This window comes from Rhinoderma darwinii, chromosome 6, assembly GCF_050947455.1.
Source record: "Rhinoderma darwinii isolate aRhiDar2 chromosome 6, aRhiDar2.hap1, whole genome shotgun sequence".
Taxonomy (NCBI): Eukaryota; Metazoa; Chordata; class Amphibia; order Anura; family Rhinodermatidae; genus Rhinoderma; species Rhinoderma darwinii.
In genome coordinates, this window is record NC_134692.1 from 105,154,732 (window position 1) to 105,175,094 (window position 20,363).

Consider the following 20,363-nt stretch of genomic DNA (forward strand, 5'->3'; position numbering starts at 1 on the left):
GACCTCACAAGGCTTAGAACTTTAGCAGCAATTTCTCACATTTTCAAGAAAATTTCAAAAGGCCATTTTTACAGGGGCCAGTTCAGTTGTGAAGTGGCTTTGAGGGCCTTATATATTAGAAACCCCCAAAAAGTCACCCCATTTTAAAAACTTCACCCCTCAAAGTATTCAAAACAGCATTTAGAAAATGTCTTAACCCTTTACACATGTCACAGGAATTAAAGCAATGTAGAGGTGAATTTTACAAATTTCATATTTTTTTGCAGAAATAAATTTTTTGTACAATTTTTTTTATAACACAGAAGGTTTTACCAGAGAAATGCAACTCAATATTTGTTGCCCAGTTTCTGCAGTTTTAGGAAATATCCCACATGTGGCCGTAGCGTGCTACTGGAATGAAGCACCGGCCTCAGAAGCAAAGGAGCACCTAGTGGATTTTGGGGCCTTATTTTTGTTAGAATAAATTTTAGGCACCATGTCAGGTTTGAAGGGCTCTTGCGGTGCCAAAACAGTCAAAATCCCCCAAAAGTGACCCCATCTGGGAAACTACACACCTCAAGGAAATTATCTAGGGGTACAGTGAGCATTTTGACCGCACAGCTTTTTTACAGAAATTATTAGAAGTAGGCCGTGAAAATTAAAATCAACATTTCTTCAAAGAAAATGTAGGTTTAGCTAATTTTTTCTCATTTCCACAAGGACTGAAGGAGAAAAAGCACCGTAAAATTTGTAAACCAATCTCTCCCGAGTAAAACAATGCCCCACATGTGGTAATAAACGGTTGTTTGGAGACACGGCAGGGCTGAGAAGGGAAAGAGCGCTATTTGGCTTTTGGAGCTCAAGTTTAGCAGGAATGGTTTGCGGAGGCCATGTCACATTTACAAAGCCCCTGAGGAGACAAAACAGTGGAAACCCCCCACAAGTGACCCCATTTTGGAGACTACACCCATTGAGGAAATTATCTAGGGGTATAGTGAGCTCTTTGACCCCACAGGTTTTTAGCAGAAATTATTGGAAGTAGGCCCTGAAAATAAAAATCAACATTTTTTCAAAGAAAATGTAGGTTTAGCTTATTTTTTCTCATTTCCACAAGGACTGAAGGAGAAAAAGCACCACAAAATTTGTAAAGCAATTTCTCCCGAGTAAAACAATGCCCCACATGTGGTAATAAACGGCTGTTTGGAGACACGGCTTGGCTTAGAAGGGAAAGAGCGCTATTTGGCTTTTGGAGATAACATTGAGCAGGAATGGTTTGCGGCGGCCATGTCACATTTGCAAAGCCCCTGGGGGGAAAAAACAATGAAAACGCCCAAAAAGTGACACCATTTAGGAAACTACACCTCTTGAGGAATTCATCTAGGGGCGTAGTGAGCATTTTGACCCCACAGATGTTTCATAGAATTTATTAGAATTGGGCAGTGAAAATAAAAACAATCCTTTTTCTTCAATAAGACGTAGCTTTAGCGCAAATTTTTTCATTTTCGCAACAAATAAAGGAAAAAAAGAACCCAACATTTGTAAAGCAATTTCTACCGAGTACGGCAATACCCCATATGTGGTCATAAACTGCTGTTTGGGCACACGGCAGGGCTCAGAAGGGAAGGACCGCCATTTGGAGTGCAGATGTTTCTGGATTGGTTTCTGGGCGCCTGTGGGCCCAAAACAGTGGAAACCCCCCAGAAGTGACCCCATTTTGGAAACTACACCCCTCAATGCATTTACCTACGGGTGTAGTGAGCATGTTAACCCTGCAGGTGTTTTGTAGAAATTAGTGTGAACTCGATGTTGCAGAGTGAAAATGGGATTTTTTCCACAGATATGTGGACAATATGTGGTGCCCGGCTTGTGCCACCATAACGAGACAGCTCTCTAATTATTATGCTGGGTTTCCTGGTTTTAGAAACACCCTACATGTGGCCCTAATCTCTTGCCTGGACAGTCGACCAGGCTCAGGAGTGAAAGGGTACCATGTAAAATTGAGGCCTAATTTGGCGATTTACAAAGTATTGGTTCACAACTGCAGAGGCTCAGATGTGAAATAATAAAAATAAACCCCTGGGAAGTGACCCCACTATGGAAACTGCACCCCTCAAGGCATTTATTAAGGGGTGTAGAGAGCATTTTCACCCCACAGGTCTTTTCCATTAATAAATGCGCTGTGGATGGTGCAAATTAAAAATTTATATTTTTCCCTAGATATGCCATTCAGTGGCAAATATGTCGTGCCCAGCTTATGCCACTGGAGACACACACCCCAAAAATTGCTAAAAGGGTTCTCCCGGGTATGACGATGCCATATATGTGGAAGGAAACTGCTGTTTGGGCACGCTGTAGGGTTCAGAGCGGAGGAAATGCCATTTGGCTTTTGGAGCGTGGATTTTGCTTGGTAGTAGTTTTGTTTGGAGTCTTACTGGTGTTTCCGTTTATAATGTAGGGCATATGTAAGCCGGGCGGAGTATATAAGGGGCATAGTCAGGTGGTATAATAATGGGGTAAAAAAAAACAATAAAATGATCCATAGATGTGTGTTACGCTGTGAAGCAATCCTTTCCGCACAGGCCGGTGTCGCACTGATAAATGGTGTCATTTCTTATCCCCCTTTTGGTCCACACTCCGCGCCTTTGTAGTTTGGGGAATTTTGCTGGGAAAGTGTTGTCCTGGTATAATACGGGCACCGTCGCTTCCAGCGGATATGTTTGGGCCCTACCCTTCATGGTTCCCTAATTTTAGGTCCTTGAAAAATCGCCTCTTCAAACAGAAGAAATGTTCCCCTCGGGCACAACTGCATATTTTTTTATTTCCTGACTTATTGGAGCCATAACTAATTTTATTTTTCATAGACGTAGCGGTATGAGGACTGGTTTGTTGCGGGACGAGCTGTAGTTATTATTGGTACCATTTTGGGGTACATGCGACTTTTTGATCACCTTTTATCCTATTTTTTGGGATGCCAGGTAAACAAAAAAACGCAATTCTGGCACAGCTTTTTTCGTTTTTTTTTTATACAGCGTTCACCATGCGTTATAAATTACATGTTAACTTTATTCTGTGGGTCAGTATGATTCCGGCGATACTGAATTTATAGCACTTTTTTATGTTTTACAACTTTTTGCACAATAAAATTACTTTTGTAAAAAGAATATATTTTTTCTGTCGCCAAGTTGTGAGAACCATAACTTTTTAATTTTTTTGTCGACGGAGGTGTATGAGGGCTTGTTTTTTGCGGGACGAGCTATAGTTTTTATAGGTACCATTTTTGGATACGTGCGACTTTTTGATCACTTTTTATTCTAATATTTGTAGGGCAAAGTGACCAAAAAACAGAAACTCTGGTAACGTTTTTTACGGTTTTTTTTACGCTGTTCACCGCGTGCAATAAATAATATAATATTTTGATACCTCCGGTCGTTACGGTCGTGGCGATACCAAATACATATGGTTTATTATTATTTTTCAATAATAAAGGACTTGATAAGAGTAAAAGGGGGATTGTGTTTTATTTGATTACTTGAAACTTTTATTGTTTTCAAACTTTTATTTTTTGCACTTTTTTTTACACTTTTTTATACTTTTTTTACACTTTTTCTCAAGTCCCACTAGGGGACTTGAAGTTCCAACGGTCAGATTTTTTTTTTTCTAATACATTGCACTACCTATGTAGTGCAATGTATTAGATCTGTCAGTCATTCACTGACAGCAAGCCGATTAGGCTTCGCCTCCCGGCGGGGCCTAAATCGGCTTCCGTAATGGCAGAGCAGGAGACCATTGTGTCTCCTGTTGCCATAACAGCAGTCGCCGGTCCCGATTGCCTCTCAGGGCTGGCGATATGCTAGTAACCTGCTTCCGTGCAGCAATCGCTTTCGATTGCTGCATCGAAGGGGTTAATGGCAGGGATCGGAGCTAGCTCCGGTTCCTGCCGTTACAGGTGGATGTCAGCTGTACAGTACAGCTGACTTCCACCGCTGATGACGCCGGATCAGCTCCTGACCCGGCGCCATCTTGCCGGCAGCTACGGAAGCCGATCTTGACCGGCTTCGGTGCTAGGCAGACCGGGAGGCCAGTATTAGGCCTCCGGTTGCCATTGCAGCCACCGGAACCCCGGCAATTTCATTACTGGGGTTCCGATGAGCTGCAAACACCTTAAGTGCAGCGATCGCGTTTGAGCGCTGCACTTAAGGGGTTAATGGCGGGGATCGAAGCTAATTTCGGTCCCCGCCGTTACAGCCGGATGTCAGCTGTAAGATACAGCTGAGATCCGGTGATGATGGCACCGGCTCAGCTTCTGAGCCGGTCCCAAACATTTGGCGTACATGTACGGCAAGATGCGGGAAGTCAGTACTTTCCATGACGTACATGTACGGCAAATGTCGGGAAGGGGTTAAGTGCCTTTTGCGCACGCAAAACACAGCGTTTTTTGCGTGCGCAAAACGCATACGCTCGTGTAAATCCGGCCTTAAAGTGTAGCTAAACATTTGACAAACTTCTGACATGTCATAGTGACATGTCAGAAGTTTGGATTGGTGGGGGTCCGAGCACGGAGACCCCCACCAATCGCTAAAACGAAGCAGCTGAAGCGCTCGTGTGAGTGCTCAGCCGCTTCGTGTCTGTTCGGCTTTTTCTATTGAGTCCGTACACCGCTACATTTATTTCCAGAAATATGACACAAAACAATGTAATCACAAACTAAATTAAGGGAACTCTCTAGTTAGTTTAGAGTATGGGGGAAAATAAACTTACCCTCTCATGAACCCAGGGTCCCCACATCTAAACGGTAGAACTCACTTTCGTATCTCAGCTTCTGCTTGCGTTCCAAGGGATCTCCCCTACCTGGAACGCAATCAGGAAACACATGTTGGACCGGATACAAAGCCCAGCAACACTTGTCAGTATTTTAGCATAAGCCATGAGTGAGGACGCAGGAGGCGTCTGAAACGCGTAGGCTATCTACACCATTGAACCTCCCTTTGTACTAGGATATTATCCTGCCGATTTTGCTTTTAGGCTGGGTTCACACGACCTATTTTCAGGCGTAAACAAGGCGTATTATGCCTCGATTTACGCCTGAAAATACGGCTCCAATACGTCGGCAAACATCTGCCCATTCATTTGAATGGGTTTGCCGACGTACTGTGCCGACGACCTGTAATTTACGCGTCGCCGTTTGACAGCTGTCAAAAGACGACACCTAAAATTACAGCCTCGTCAAAAGAAGTGCAGGACACTTCTTGGGACGTTTTTGGAGCCGTTTTCTCATAGACTTATTGAAAACAGCTCCAAAAACGGCCGAAAAAATGGCGCGAAAACGGCGCGAAAAACGTGAGTTGCTCAAAAAACGTCTGAAAATCAGGTGCTGTTTTCCCTTGAAAACAGCTCCGTATTTTCAGACGTTTTTGGCTCAGCGTGTGAACATACCCTTAAATGATCAAATAAAACTTGGAAAAAGTTTCCTTTTTACCCTTATGAGCGCTGGATCCAATTTCTGTTCTCTGCTTCTACTTCCTGATCGTGTGCCGACACGAGGACCCGAGCGCGACTAGCAGTGCAAGTCTGCATACAAGGTGAGGTGGAGGCTTCCGCTTTTTTCTTTCATGTCAGAAGTTTGTCAAACATTTTGCTACACTTTAAATTTGTCGCGTTTTATACTGGAGAAGATATGAAGCTTTTGGTTTAGTTTTGTGGCTTACAGTTTATGCCAGCCTGCTGGTGGTGTCCGGATGCAACTTTTTAAAAAGCTGCTTTTCATAAATATAGCTAAAAAGTAACTCCGCCAAAAACCATGCCCACTTGGCTAAAATGAAAACAAGGGCTAATCTTTTTGCCTTTGGCGATATTGATGTGTTTTTGTGTGTACCTCAGCCCACCAGATACCTGGGTCCTCTTTTTCTTGGCTAAAATGAAATCACAAAGTGTCAAAAATAGTATTTTTTTTCATAAATACCTAATAAATCACATGCACACAATTTCTGCCATTATTTACATTAAAAAAGTGGCTTACGGTGAATGTATAAGGGCCTGTTCACGTCAGCGTTGGCCTTCTGTTCGGCTTTACGTTCAGTCAGAGGAACAGATAAACGGAAAGTATTGTTTCTGTTTGCATTAACATTGATTTCAATGGTATTTTTTTGTTTTAGTTTATTCCAGTTTGCCTCTGTTCCGCTAAGTTTCCATTTTTTTCACGTAAACAATAGCGCAGCACACGCTATTGTTTCCATGGACAAAACGGAAACCTAGCGGAACAGACAGGAATTGGAACAATCTGAAACAAAAAAAATACCATTGAAATCAATGATCTTACAAACGGAAATGCTACTTTCCGTTTGTCTTTTTGTTCATCTGTTCCTCTGTTGGAACAGATAAAAGGAAAACCGAATGGAAGGCCAATGCTGATGGCCCTAAACTTGCGCACCAATCACTTAGAGATGAGGTGTTAATTTTTTACCCACATTGTTACGTTATTTGACTATTGTTGAGGGGACCCCGGCACTCCCGAGAGCACTGACGTCTACTTGGATATAGACTGAAGGGATCCTCGGCAATCAAAAATGATCTTTTTTTAGGAACAAATTATAATTTTTAGTTTTCACATAAAAGAATGTTGTGAAAAAACAAAACGGGATGTCAATTACACACTTGATCCAGGGTCACATTGGCATAAAGGCACAAGTACTTCATAGATTTATTAATTACAATGGAAAGTTGTCTACACATCAGTGACAGGTTCCCATTAAGGTGACCCTTACGACCAGGGCCCCATAGGCTAGGCGGCTCACTTCGTGAAAAGGTACCAAAATACACGTAATGTACCCTCCATGATTTGAAAACAGGGAATTGGTTGCCCCCTGGAGCAAAGGTTTTCTACCACATACATGTTTGCCATAGCCCAGCCCGTGCTTACTTCTTGTGTCGTGCTTCTTAGCACCTGACATACAGCATTAAAGGGGTTTTCCAGTCCCTAAAAATTGATGACCTTTCTTCTGGATAGGCCATCAATATCTTATCGCTCGGGGTCCGACTGCCAAGACCCCCGCCGATCAGCTGTTGAGAAGGGGCTGCTTCTCCTTCATTCCGGTCACTGCTCGTATTGTGAATCGCCGACACAGCAGTAGCGGCGACATACAGTTTTATAACCTTCTCTCATTGAAGTGAATGGAAGGTTGTAATACTGTGAACTGCCGCTACTGCTGTGTCAGCAATTCATAGTATGAGCAGTGACCGGAATGAAGGGGAAGCAGCCCCTCCAAAATAGCTGATTGGTGGGGGTCGGACCCTAATCGATCAGCTATTGATGGCCTATTCTGAGCATAGTCCATCCATTTCTAGGGACTGGAAAACCCCTTTAAAATAGCCACAACATACATATATATATATATCTCAGTACAGACCAAACAAATTCACTACAACTAAATTCAGTAGACTTGGAGGGTATAATGTGAGAGGGTGTGACAATTACTAGAGATGTTCCTTCTACCAGATAGTGCTCTGACCATGCAAGTGGCGTACATAGTATATATTCTTACCATATATCATCCACTTAATTGGAATTCCCCTCTAAAATTTGGGTCATAAAGTAATAAATTGCCACACGTGAGAACTTTATAATAATTTCATGATTATCATTTGTTTATAAATAATAATACGTCCAGAATTCTGCGTCGCTCACAGATTACACAGGAGCAGCAGCAGCGCCTTCCCTATAAATAACCTCTTCTTCCATGTACGGTTCTACTGGCTTCAGCGCGTCACCATGACGTCATCGCAGCGCGCCGTATCTGGTCAGCGTGTGCCGGGGGTCTCTTCCCGGGTGCCGATACTTCGGGTGAGTGGGTTAACCCCTTCCTGCTTGACGGCGCTGCTGCTGTCTTGTGTGGAGCTATGGAGCCCGGTGTCTGCGCGCTGACAGCAGCCAGGAGATTGGTGTTCTGTTCCGTGATATAAAGCGTGACAGATGTATCCAAGAACTGCTTTCCCCTATAGTTTCGTGCTAGCCTGTACATTCATGGGAATCAATTCTATTAAATACCCTTTATGTCATACATACAGTGTATTATAAATACCACTTATTTCTAATGCTTGGGACTGATGGAACAAGTTTCCATTAGTCTGAATCAGTTGGAATGTCACTATTTGTTAGCAACGTCATCTGGCTGGGTGGAATTTTTCCTATGACTTCCATTACCCAGAGCAGGACACGATAGTCCATTTACCTTGGTCTCCTGTCAGGTGAAGGTCCGAGCAGAGCACCAACGGTAAGGCTATATCCATACAGGTTGGATTTGTCATAGGCTTGTCTGCCTATCTGCCCCCTGTAGAAAGTGACACACCGTTCCCCCTGTAGATAGTGCCACACATAGTGCCCTATGTAGATAGTTGCCACGCAGTGCCCCCTGTAGGCCATGCCCCTTTTAGATAATGCCACGGTGCCCCCCAGACAAATAAAGACTTGTACTTACCTAGCCCCGATCCCACGGCAAATGGATCTGCTCTACAGGCTTCCTCAACCACGTTAAACCTGCAGCCTATGCAATGCCGAGACGGGGCCCTTGTGTAGGCCGGTACGGTGCAGGGATCCTGTCCCAGGGTCTTTATAGCCTGCAGGCCTGATGTGAAATTTAGCCTAGTGTGTGGTGTAGCTGATAGCTCCCTGCTCCACAATAGTATTCAATTGTTTCTGCGTCCACAGGATGCAGATACAATTGAATGTTGCAGTTGCCAGGTATCTGGGGCTTTTGCCCCGGATGCCCGGTACTAGCAACACCACTGGTACTGTCAACTGATGTCCCGGCTGAGCGCGTTCCGTACTGAGGAGATGTCGGCTGTGTGCTCAAGCCGAGACCTCATTGCCATGGAAGGAATCCAAGATCAATTTGATTCCGCGTGTTAACCCCCTTAGATGCCGCTGCCCCCTCCGATATCCCATCAGCACCCCTGCACCCCTAATGAAGATCTGCTGTCTTTGTGCTCTTATTAAAGAGGCTCTGTCACCAGATTTTGCAACCCCTATCTGCTATTGCAGCAGATAGGCGCTGCAATGTAGATTACAGTAACGTTTTTATTTTTAAAAAAACGAGCATTTTTGGCCAAGTTATGACCATTTTTGTAGTTATGCAAATGAGGCTTGCAAAAGTCCAAGTGGGTGTGTTTAAAGTAAAAGTCCAAGTGGGCGTGTATTATGTGCGTACATCGGGGCGTTTTTAATACTTTTACTAGCTGGGCGCTCTGATGAGAAGTAACATCCTCTTCTCTTCAGAACGCCCAGCATCTGACAGTGCAGATCTGTGACGTCACTCACAGGTCCTGCATCGTGACGGCCACATCGGCACCAGAGGCTACAGTTGATTCTGCAGCAGCATCAGCGTTTGCAGGTAAGTCGATCTTACCTGCAAACGCTGATGCTGCTGCAGAATCAACTGTAGCCTCTGGTGCCGATGTGGCCGTCACGATGCAGGACCTGTGAGTGACGTCACAGATCTGCACTGTCAGAAGCTGGGCGTTCTGAAGAGAAGAGGATGTTACTTCTCATCAGAGCGCCCAGCTAGTAAAAGTATTAAAAACGCCCCGATGTACACACGTAATACACGCCCACTTGGACTTTTACTTTTAAACACACCCACTTGGACTTTTGCAAGCCTCATTTGCATAACTACAAAAATGGTCATAACTTGGCCAAAAATGCTCGTTTTTTAAAAATAAAAACGTTACTGTAATCTACATTGCAGTGCCTATCTGCTGCAATAGCAGATAGGGGCTGCAAAATCTGGTGACAGAGCCTCTTTAAGCCCTGAGGCAGGGCTTAATAGAAGCCTGTTAAGATCATAACCTACTGCAATACACTAGTATTTCAGTATATAGTGCAAGCAGGGGAATTATAACAATAAAAGTTTTTTTTTTTAATGTGCTAAACAAAAGAATATTAAAAGTGAAAAAAAACAACTTTTACTGTTAAAAATTAACATAACTGGTATCGCCATGTCCGTAAAAGTCAGCGCTATTACAATATAATGTTATTTAACCTGCACGGCGAATGTGTAAAAAAAAAAACCAATACAATTAAAGAGGTTTTCTTGAACCAATTAACTAATTTATATTTCACTGCACATCTAAAAATAATGTAATTTGTAATATACTTACGTCTTGATTTCATCTTCTAACACCCGATTCCAGCGCCGGTCACGTGATGCGTCTCCAGTATCAAAATCCTTACTTCCAGCGCTAGCCCATGTATGATCTGAGTTCCGTTTTCCGGCTGGCTCAATGTACGGGTATGTCATTCCTGACGTCACTGTACACTGAGGGAAGTGGTGGACCAGATGCTCCCTTTCTTCTGATAGTTTCCAGTGTGGTGCTAGGGGAGAGAGAATGACACGCAGGGGCTGTGATAGCGCAGCAGTGGGCATGCGTGGTAAGCACTTCTAGTCTCTGGGCGTGCGTGGTTATTACACTAGCAGTGTTTGCCACGCATGCCCACTCCTGCACTATCACAGCGCCTGCGTGTCATTTTCTCCCCCCTAGCAGCGGACCGGAAACTATCAGAAGAAATGTCAGGAGCCAGTAGCTAGTTTCTGGTTGCGCTCTGAGAAGGACTTTGACGCTGGGATTAGGGGATTCCACAGAGTCCCGGAGCAGATCCTAGCGCTCTGCCTGGGACGCCGGCTCTAGGGAATCCCCTGACAACGCTGTCCATATATGGACCGTGACATTACGGGATTCCACAGAGTCCTGGAGTAGAACATATACTACTGCTCTGCCCAGGGCTCTGGGGAAGCCCCTGACCACACTGTCCATATATCGACAGTGATGTTAGGGGATTCCACAGAGTCACGGCGCAAAGCCTATATTAGCGCTCTGCTCTGGGACTTCTGGGCTCAAATTATTATTATTTTTATTTTTTTACCATTATGTAAGAGTGTTGTTTGGTACATCACTGTACATTGCACATTCATCGTTCGCTCTCACTGATCTAATGAGAGCAGTAAAATGGCAACGGATGTTGGAAATTGTTTATAGCTGGGTATAGTAGGCGTGATGAGTCGCTGCATGCTGCATGCTGAGACACAAGCGGTGCATGCCAGGAACTGTATGACTGGAAGAGCAAGACAACGAACACACTGAAGTAAACAAACCTCTCAATGTAAACAAAAGAGAATAATGATCAGTGGCGTAGCTATAGGGGTCGCAGCGGTCGCAATTACGACCGGGCCCAGAAGCCAGGGGGGCCTGCACCCCCCCCCCCCACACCACATCAATGAAAAGTTACTAAAGTAACTGGGGCATATGTAATAAACTACACGGGCCACTGTTAATATAGTAACTGACCGTACTTACCCCTCCTCTTCCTGGAGCACATTGGAGGTTCTGACGTCACGGCGCTGTGCGCAGCGCATAACGTCACGATGCTATGCGCTGCGCACAGCATCCCGACACTTGATGGAGTAAGGACCTGCGGCCGAAGAGGAGGTAAGTTTAATGTCTTGCTGATGGGTTGGGGTCAGACACCCGGGACCCCCGCTAATCGGCTGTTTTGAAGGGGTTGCAGCCGCTCGTACGAGTGCTACTTCCCCTTCATACCGGTCACTTTCTCACACTGAATCGCCGACCCGGCCGTGTCAGCGATTCACAGTGTGAGCAAGTGAGGGAAATGAAGCAGAGGCAGCACTCGTACGAGCGGCTTCAACCCCTTCAAAACAGCTGATTGGTCTGACCCCAACCCATCAGCTATTGATGGGCTATACTGAAGATAGGCCATCAATGTTTAGGGACTGGACAGCCTTTAAAGCCTACCGTGTGTTAGGCTTAGATACAGGGCCCCAGCTTATACTAAATAAGAATACTGTCTGCTGCACCCTGTATCTAAGCCTACATTAGGCTTAGATACAGGATCCAACAAACAGTATCACACATGCACATGGGCCCTGTATCTAAGGCCCTGTTCACATCACCACTGCCCTTCCGTTGAGAGGTTCCGTCTGGTTAACCCCTCCACGTAAAGGCAAATGGAAACCTTAGCTTCCGTTTGCATCACCATTGATCTCAATGGTGATGGAAACTTTGCTAATGGTTTCCGTTTGTCACCGTTGTGAACGGGTTCTGTTTTTTTGGGGAAATCAATAGCGCAGTCGACAATGCAAAACAACGGAACCCTGCCACAACGGTGACAAACGGAAATCTTTTGCAACGTTTCTGGTGAGATCAATGGTGAGGGAAACTGAAGCTTAGGTTTCAGTTTGCCTTTTTGTTGAGGGGTTAACCCGACGGAACCCATCAACTGAAGGGCAGCGGTGTTGTGAACAGGCCCTTACTAATGTGTTTTGTTTTGTTTGTTTTTTTGTGTTTTTTTTACAGGTTTGGGTGTTGGACTACGTCGGATTCGAGGACTACTTCAATGACAGCTTTTTTTATTCTCAATAAAATGGTTAATAAGGGTTGTGTGGGGAGAGTTTTATTATAAATCTATTTTGTCTATGTCTTTGTATTTATTTATTTATTTTTTTAACTTTATCGCTGCCAACTTACTAATGGCCGCTGACAGATTGACACTAACCCCCATTATTACCCTGGTACCCACCGCCACCAGGGGTGCCAGGAAGAGCTGGGTACAATCCAGTTCCCGACCATCTGTAGTGATGGTCGGATACTGGGGTGACCGCAGGCTGGTATTATTTGGCAGGGAAAGGCCAAAAACAGTGGCCCCTTCCCACCCTGGTAATGATAGCCTGCTGCTGTTGTGTTGTATCTGTCTGGTTATGAAAAATGGGGGGGAACCCTCACATAATTTTTTTTTTATAAATAATTGGACAGCACGATGTTGGGTTCCCCCATTTTTATAACCAGCCAGATACAACATAGCAGCAGCCTAGCATTACCAGTGTGGGAAGGGTCACAGTTTTTGGCCTTTCCCAACCTAATAATACGAGACTGCGGCTGCCCCAGTGCCCCTCTGTCACTACAGATGGTCGGGTACTAGATCATACCCTGGTGGCGCTGGGTACCAGGGTAATAATGGGGATTAGTGTTAACCTCTTCATGTCTATCATTAAGTCCCCCCCTTAGTAATGGGCGTTCTGCATCAGCCAGCGACAATTACTAGGGCGGTAGTTATAAAGTTTAAACCAATACAAAGACATAGATAAAATATTTTATTGAAATAAAAATTCCACACAACCCTCGTTATCCATTTTATTGAGATTAAAAAAAACGCAGTTATCGAAGTAGTCCTCGAATCTGAAGTAGTCCAACAACCGAACTTGTAAAAAAACAAACACACAAAAAAAAATTTGTATCACGTCAAAAAGGAAAATAATTATTCTTACATTTCCTGGGCCCAGCGCTGGAGCTGTAATGTCAGCGAGCTGGGCCCTATATCTAAGCCTATCATGTATGATACAGTCTGCTGAGCCACTGTGTCTAAACCTATCATGTGTAAGGCCCCATGCACACGACCGTGCCCGCAATCACGGCCCGCGATTGCGGGCACGGCCGGCCGCTGACTGACAGCCGCATTTTCGGGCCGTGCTCCCATACAAAGTATGGGAGCACGGCCCGCAAAATGCGAAAGAACGGACATGTTCCATAATTCCCGGAACATTTCTACGGCACTGACACCCTTCTGTAGTGCTACGGAAAGGTGTCGGTGTTCAATGAAAGTGAATGGCTCCGTTTTTGCGGACCGCAATTACGGAGGTTTTTTGCTGTCGTGTGCATGGGGCTTCATACTGTTTGTTGAGCCACTGTATCTAATCCTATAATGTCTGATACTACTGTCTGCTGAGCCGCTGTATCTAATCTTATCCATAGCTTTAGGGTCGTAGTGCTATAGATATGCCGTCTCATATATTTCTATATGCATATATTCATACACGCACACAATTATTTTTTTTTGGGGTGGGGGGCACATATGTATTGGGGCTATTCCCCCTGATGTTTTAAGTCCTTAGTGACGCCCCTGGCTGCTATTGCCGCATTGTTGGGTCACTTAGGAGACCCAGCGATGCAGCTGAAAGCTGCGGGCCATCGGCCCTGAGAAGTTTTGGGGGACACCAAGTTTTGCATCGGGCACCATGAGCCTTTAGCTATGCCCCTGATAATGATCAATTAAAAAAAAATAATTAACAACGATATTCAGGGGGCATTAATAGATGAATTGAGGAGCGTTGCAGTGGTTAAAAAAACAAAAGTATTGGAAAATCCCTTTAACCCCTTTCCGCATTGGCAACTTTTGACCTTCCTAACCGCCTCATTTAGCAAATCTGACGTTTCACTTTATGTAGTAATAACTTCGGAATGCTTTTACCTATCCAAGCGATTCTGAGATTTATTTTCTCGTGACACGTTGGATGCTGGCAAAATTTGCTCGATACATTCAATATTTAATTGTGAAAAACCAAAATTTAGCGAAAAATTGCAAAAATTTACTTTTTTCTAAACCATTATAGGCTGCATTTTTGGTTCTCCGAGGAGACTGCTCATGAGTGGACAATTTTGAGTTCCACCAGTCAAGAGGGCCCTCCCTATGGGTTTACTTCTTGCTATTTCCCCATTATTGTGCTGCTGGTAGGACGTAAGGGAATTGTAGATTTCTAACGTTAATCTGATTTCCCTTAGTCCTAACAGCTGCACAAGCTTCCCGCCCTGATTAACCCCTTCAGGACTGAGCCTATTTTGGCCTCTAGGACGAAGCCGATTTTTTTTTTTTTTGCAAATCTGACGTGTTACTTTATGTGGTAATAACTTCGGAAGGCTTTTACCTATCCAAGCGATTTCTGAGATTTATTTTCTCGTGACACATTGGACTTTTTGTTACTGGCAAAATTTGCTTGATACATTCAGTATTTAATTGTGAAAACACCAAAATTTAGCGAAAAATTGCAAAAATTACCATTTTTCTAAATTTAAATGTTTCTGCTTGTAAGACAGGCAGTTATACCACACACAATTTATTGCTAATTAACATCCCCCATATGTCTACTTTAGATCGTTTTTTTTAACATCCTTTTATTTTTCTAGGATGTTACGAGGCTTAGAACTTTATCAGCAATTTCTCCCATTTTCAAGAAAATTTCAAAAGGCTATTTTTTTCAATTGTGACGTGGCCTTTAGGGCCTTATATATTAGAAACCCCTAATAAGTCACCCCATTTTCGAAACTTCACCTCTCAAAGTATTCAAAACAGCATTTAGAAAGTTTATTAACCCTTTAGACGTTTTACAGGAATTAAAGCAACGTAGAGGTGAAATTTACAAATTTCTTTTTTGCAGAAATTCATTTTTGTTTTTTATCACAGAGTTTTACCAGAGAAACGCAACTCAATATTTATTGCCTAGATTATGCAGTTTTTAGAAATATCCCACATGTGGTCCCAGTGTGCTAGTAGACAGGCCTCAAAAGCAAAGGAATACTTAGTGGATTATTGGGCCTTAGAATATATTTTAGGCACCATGTCAGATTTGAAGGGCTCTTGCAGTGCTAAAGCAGTGGAAATCACCCAAACGTGACCCTATTTTGGAAACTACACCCCTTGAGGAAATTATCTAGGGATATATTGAGCATTTTGACCCTACACATTTATTGCAGAAATAATTGGAAGTAGGCCGTGAAAATGAAAAATCTAAATTTTTTTTCAAAGAAAATATAGGTTTAGCTAATTTTTTTCTCATTTCCACTGGGACTAAAGGAGAAAAAGCACCACAACATTTGTAAAGAAATTTCTCCTGAGTAAAACAATACCCCACATGTGGTAATAAACGGCTGTTTGGGCACATGGCAGAGCTTAGAATGGAAAGAGCGTCATTTGGCTTTCGGAGCTCAAATTTAGCAGGGATGGTTTGCGGAGGCCATGTCTCATTTACAAAGCCCCCGAAGGGACAAAACAGTGGAAACCCCCCACAAGTGACCCCATTTTGGAAACTACACCCCTCAATGTATTCACCTAGGGGTGTAGTGGGCATGTTAACCTTGCAGAAATTAGTGTGCACTCGATGTTGCAGAGTGAAGATGGGATTTTATTTCCATAGATATACCTAGATATGTGGTGCCCAGCTTGTGCCACCACAACAAGACAGCGTTCTAATTATTATGCTGTGTTTCCTGGTTTTAGAAACACCCTATGTGTGGCCCTAATCTTTTTCCTGGACATTCGACCAGGCTCAGGAGTGAAAGAGTACCATGCGAAGTTGAGGCCTAATTTGGCGATTTACAAAGTATTGGTTCACAATTGCAGAGGCTCTGATGTGAAATAATAAAAGAAACCCCTGAGAAGTGACCCCATTTTGGAAACTGCACTCCTCAAGACATTTATTAAGGGGTGTATTGAGCATTTTCACCTCATAGGTATTTTCCAATAATGATTGCGCTGCGGATGGTGCAAAGTAAAAATTATTTTTTTCCCTAGATATGCCATTTTTAGTGGCAAATATGTTGTGTCACAAAAATTGTTAAAAGGGTTCTCCCGGGTATGGCGATGCCACATATGTGGAAGTAAACAGCTGTTTGGGCACGCTGTAGGGTTCAGAAGGGAGGGAGTGCCATTTGACTTTTGGAGCGGGGGTTTTGTTTGGAGATTTAATGGTATTTCAGTTTATAATGTGGGGGTACATGTAAGCTGGGCAGAGTACTTGAGGGGCATAGTCAGGTGGTACAATAATGGGTTAAAGAAAAGAATAAAATAATCCATTGTTTGGTAGGCTGGATTTACACGAGCGTGTGCGTTTTTGCCCGCGCAAAAGGTACTTAACAGCTTTGTGTGTCATCCCCCGTATGATTCGTGGCTACGTGATTTTCGCGCAGCCGCCATTATTATGACACTCAGTATGTTTGTAAACATAAAAGCACGCACGCAACACACAAATATAGGACATGTGGTGCGTTTCACGCAGCGGACATACGCTGCATGAAAATCACGGACTGTCTGAAAGGCCCAATAGACTAACATAGGTACTTGCGAGGCGCATGAAAATCATGTGCGTTGCACAGACATATTACACGTTCGTGTAAATAAGCCCTTATGCTGTGAAGCAATCCTTTCTGCACAGGCCAGTGTCGCACTGATAAATTGCGTCCTTACTCATTCTCCTTTTGGTCCAGACTCCGCACCTTTGCAGTTTGGGGAATCTTACTGGCGTAAAGTGGGCGCCCTCGCTTCCAGCAGATATGTTTGGGCCCTCCCCTTCCTGGTTCCCTAATTTTAGGACCTTGAAAAATCTCCTCTTGAAACAGAAGAAATGTTCCCTTCGGGTCTGCACGACTGCATATTTTTTATTTCCTCACTTATTGGAGCGTTAATAATTTAATTTTTTCATAGATGTAGTGGCATGAGGGCTGTTTTTTTTTTTTTTGCAAGACGAGCTATAGTTATTGGTACCATTTTGGGGTACATGTGACTTTGATCACTTTTTATCCTATTTTTTTTTTTGAGAGGTAAGGTGACCAAAAAACAGCGTTTACCATGCATTAGAAATTACATTTTAAGGCCTCATGCACCCTATTTATTTTTGTCCACCCGTAAATACTGGCGTAAATACGGGTCCTTGGTCACACGTATTCGACCCGTATTTACGGGCACGTTTTTGGCTGCAAAATTACACTGCTGTAATCGGCAGCCCTTCTCTCTATCAGTGAAGGATAGAGAGAAGGGACAGCCCTTTCTGTAATAAAAGTAAAAGAAATTCATACTTACCCGGCCGTTGTCTTGGTGACGCGTCCCTCTCTTGACATCCAGCCCGACCTCCCTGGATGACGCGCAGTCCATGTGACCGCTGCAGCTAGTGATTGGCCTGTGATTGGCTGCAGCGGTCACATGGGCTGTAACGTCATCCCAGGAGGCCGGACTGGAGGAAGAAGCAGGGAGTTCTGGGTAAGTATGAACGTCTTTTTTTTTTTTGGAACAGCTTTATCTATATTGTTATCGGTAGTCACTGTCCAGGGTGCTGAAACAGTTACTGCCGACCGTTTAACTCTTTCAGCACCCTGGACAGTGACTATTTACTGACGTCGCCTAGCAACGCTCCCGTAATTACGGGTGCACACACGTAGTCACCCGTAATTACGGGAGCCCCATAGACTTTTATGGGCTGCCCGTGCCGTAATTACGGCCTGAAATAGGACATGTTCTATCTTTTTCAACGGCCCGGGCATCTTTCCGTAAGCATATGGGGAGGTACCCGTGGCCAATAGAAGTCTATGGTCCCGTAATTACGGCCCCTAATTACGGGAGTTTTTACGGTCGTGTCATAGGGCCTTACTTTTACTTTGCGGGTCACTACAATTCCGGCGATACCAAATTTATAGCACTTTTTTATGTTTTACAATTTTTTTGCACAATAAAATTACTTTTATAAAAAAAAAAAAAAAATTCTGTCACCATGTTGTGAGAACCATAGCTTTTACATTTTTTTGTCGACTGAGTTATATGAGGGCTTGTTTCTTTGCGAGATGAGCTATAGTTTTTATAGGTATCATTTTTGGATACATACGATTTTTATGATCAATTTTTATTTCAATTTTTGTAGACCAAAAAAACTGAAATTCTGGCATTGTTTTTTTTTTTTTTTTTGTGAAGTTCACAGGGTGGAATAAATAACAATATTTTTATAGTTCAGGCCTTTCTGGTTGCGGCGATTTACCAAATATGTATGATTTATTTATTTTTTTCAATAATAAAGGACTTGATAAGGGAAAAGGGCGATAGTGATTACTGGAAACTGTTAGTTTTTTACAAAATTTTTTTTTTCCACTTTTCTTTAGTCCCACTAGGGGACTTGAAGGTCCAACTGTCAGATTTGTTTTACCCATGTAGTGCAATGTATTAAATCTGTCAATCATTCACTGACAGCAAGCCGATTAGGCTTCGCCTCCTTGCGGGGCCTAATCGACTGCCGTAATGGCAGAGCAGGAGGCCGTTGTTAGGCCTCCTGTTGCCATAGCAGCAGTCGGCAGCCCTGCGATTGCAGGGCAGTGCTGCTGATCTGTTGCCAGCCACTGTTGCTAGCTTTTGATCGCTGCATCTAAGTAGTTAATGGCAGGGATCGGAGCTTCGGTCGGGGCCTGGGAGGTTTCTGTACTAGGCAGACAAGGAGGCCACTATTAGGCCTCCTGTTGCCATTGCAGCCACCGTCACCCCAGCAATTTCATTGCTGGGGTGTCGATGAGCTGCAAACACCTTAAAGAGGCTCTGTCACCAGATTTTGCAACCCCTATCTGCTATTGCAGCAGATAGGCGCTGCAATGTAGATTACAGTAACGTTTTTATTTTTAAAAAAACGAGCATTTTTGGCCAAGTTATGACCATTTTTGTATTTATGCAAATGAGGCTTGCAAAAGTACAACTGGGCGTGTTGAAAAGTAAAAGTACAACTGGGCGTGTATTATGTGCGTACATCGGGCGTTTTTACTTCTTTTACTAGCTGGGCGTTCACTTCTCTTCAGAACGCCCAGCTTCTGGCAGATCACGCTGTGACGTCACTTCCCCAGGTCCTGCATCGTGTCAGACGAGCGAGGACACATCGGCACCAGAGGCTACAGATGATTCTGCAGCAGCATCAGCGTTTGCAGGTAAGTCGATGTAGCTACTTAGGGTATGTTCACACGGCCTATTTACGGACGTAATTCGGGCGTTTTTGCCCCGAATTACGTCTGAAAATAGCGCCTCAATAGCGCTGACAAACATCTGCCCATTGAAAGCAATGGGCAGACGTTTGTCTGTTCACACGAGGCGTATATTTACGCGCCGCTGTCAAATGACGGCGCGTAAATAGACGCCCGCGTCAAAGAAGTGACCTGTCACTTCTTTGGCCGTAATTGGAGCCGTTATTCATTGACTCCAATGAATAGCAGCGCTAATTACGGCCGTAATGGACGCGGCGTTCAAGCGCCTGCACATGCCGGTACGGCTGAAATTACGGGGATGTTTTCAGGCTGAAACATCCCCGTAATTTCAGCCGTAACGGACGCCCTCGTGTGAACATACCCTAACCTGCAAACGCTGATGCTGCTGCAGAATCAACTGTAGCCTCTGGTGCCGACATGATGCAGGACCTGGGGAAGTGACGTCACAGCGTAATCTGCCAGAAGCTGGGCGTTCTGAAGAGAAGTGGATGATGCTTCTCGTCAGAACGCCCAGCTAGTAAAAGAAGTAAAAACACCCCGATGTACGCACATAATACACGCCCAGTTGTACTTTTACTTTTCAACACGCCCAGTTGTACTTTAGAAAGCCTCATTTGCATAAATACAAAAATGGTCATAACTTGGCCAAAAATGCTCGTGTTTTAAAAATAAAAACGTTACTGTAATCTGCATTGCAGCGCCTATCTGCTGCAATAGCAGATAGGGGTTGCAAAATCTGGTGACAGAGCCTCTTTAAATGCAGCGAT

At 43.9% G+C, this 20,363-nt stretch overlaps 1 protein-coding gene across 1 annotated transcript in view; it reads left to right on the forward strand.

Moving 5' to 3' along the window:
• Positions 1–7,741: 7,741 nt before the first annotated feature.
• The window catches only part of METTL22 (methyltransferase 22, Kin17 lysine), a 228,847-nt gene continuing 216,225 nt past the window's right edge, over positions 7,742–20,363 (forward strand). The window contains exon 1 of the mRNA XM_075831314.1: positions 7,742–7,816. Within this exon, the coding sequence (XP_075687429.1) occupies positions 7,745–7,816 (72 nt within the window). The 5' untranslated portion in view covers positions 7,742–7,744. The remainder of the gene's footprint in view (positions 7,817–20,363) is intronic.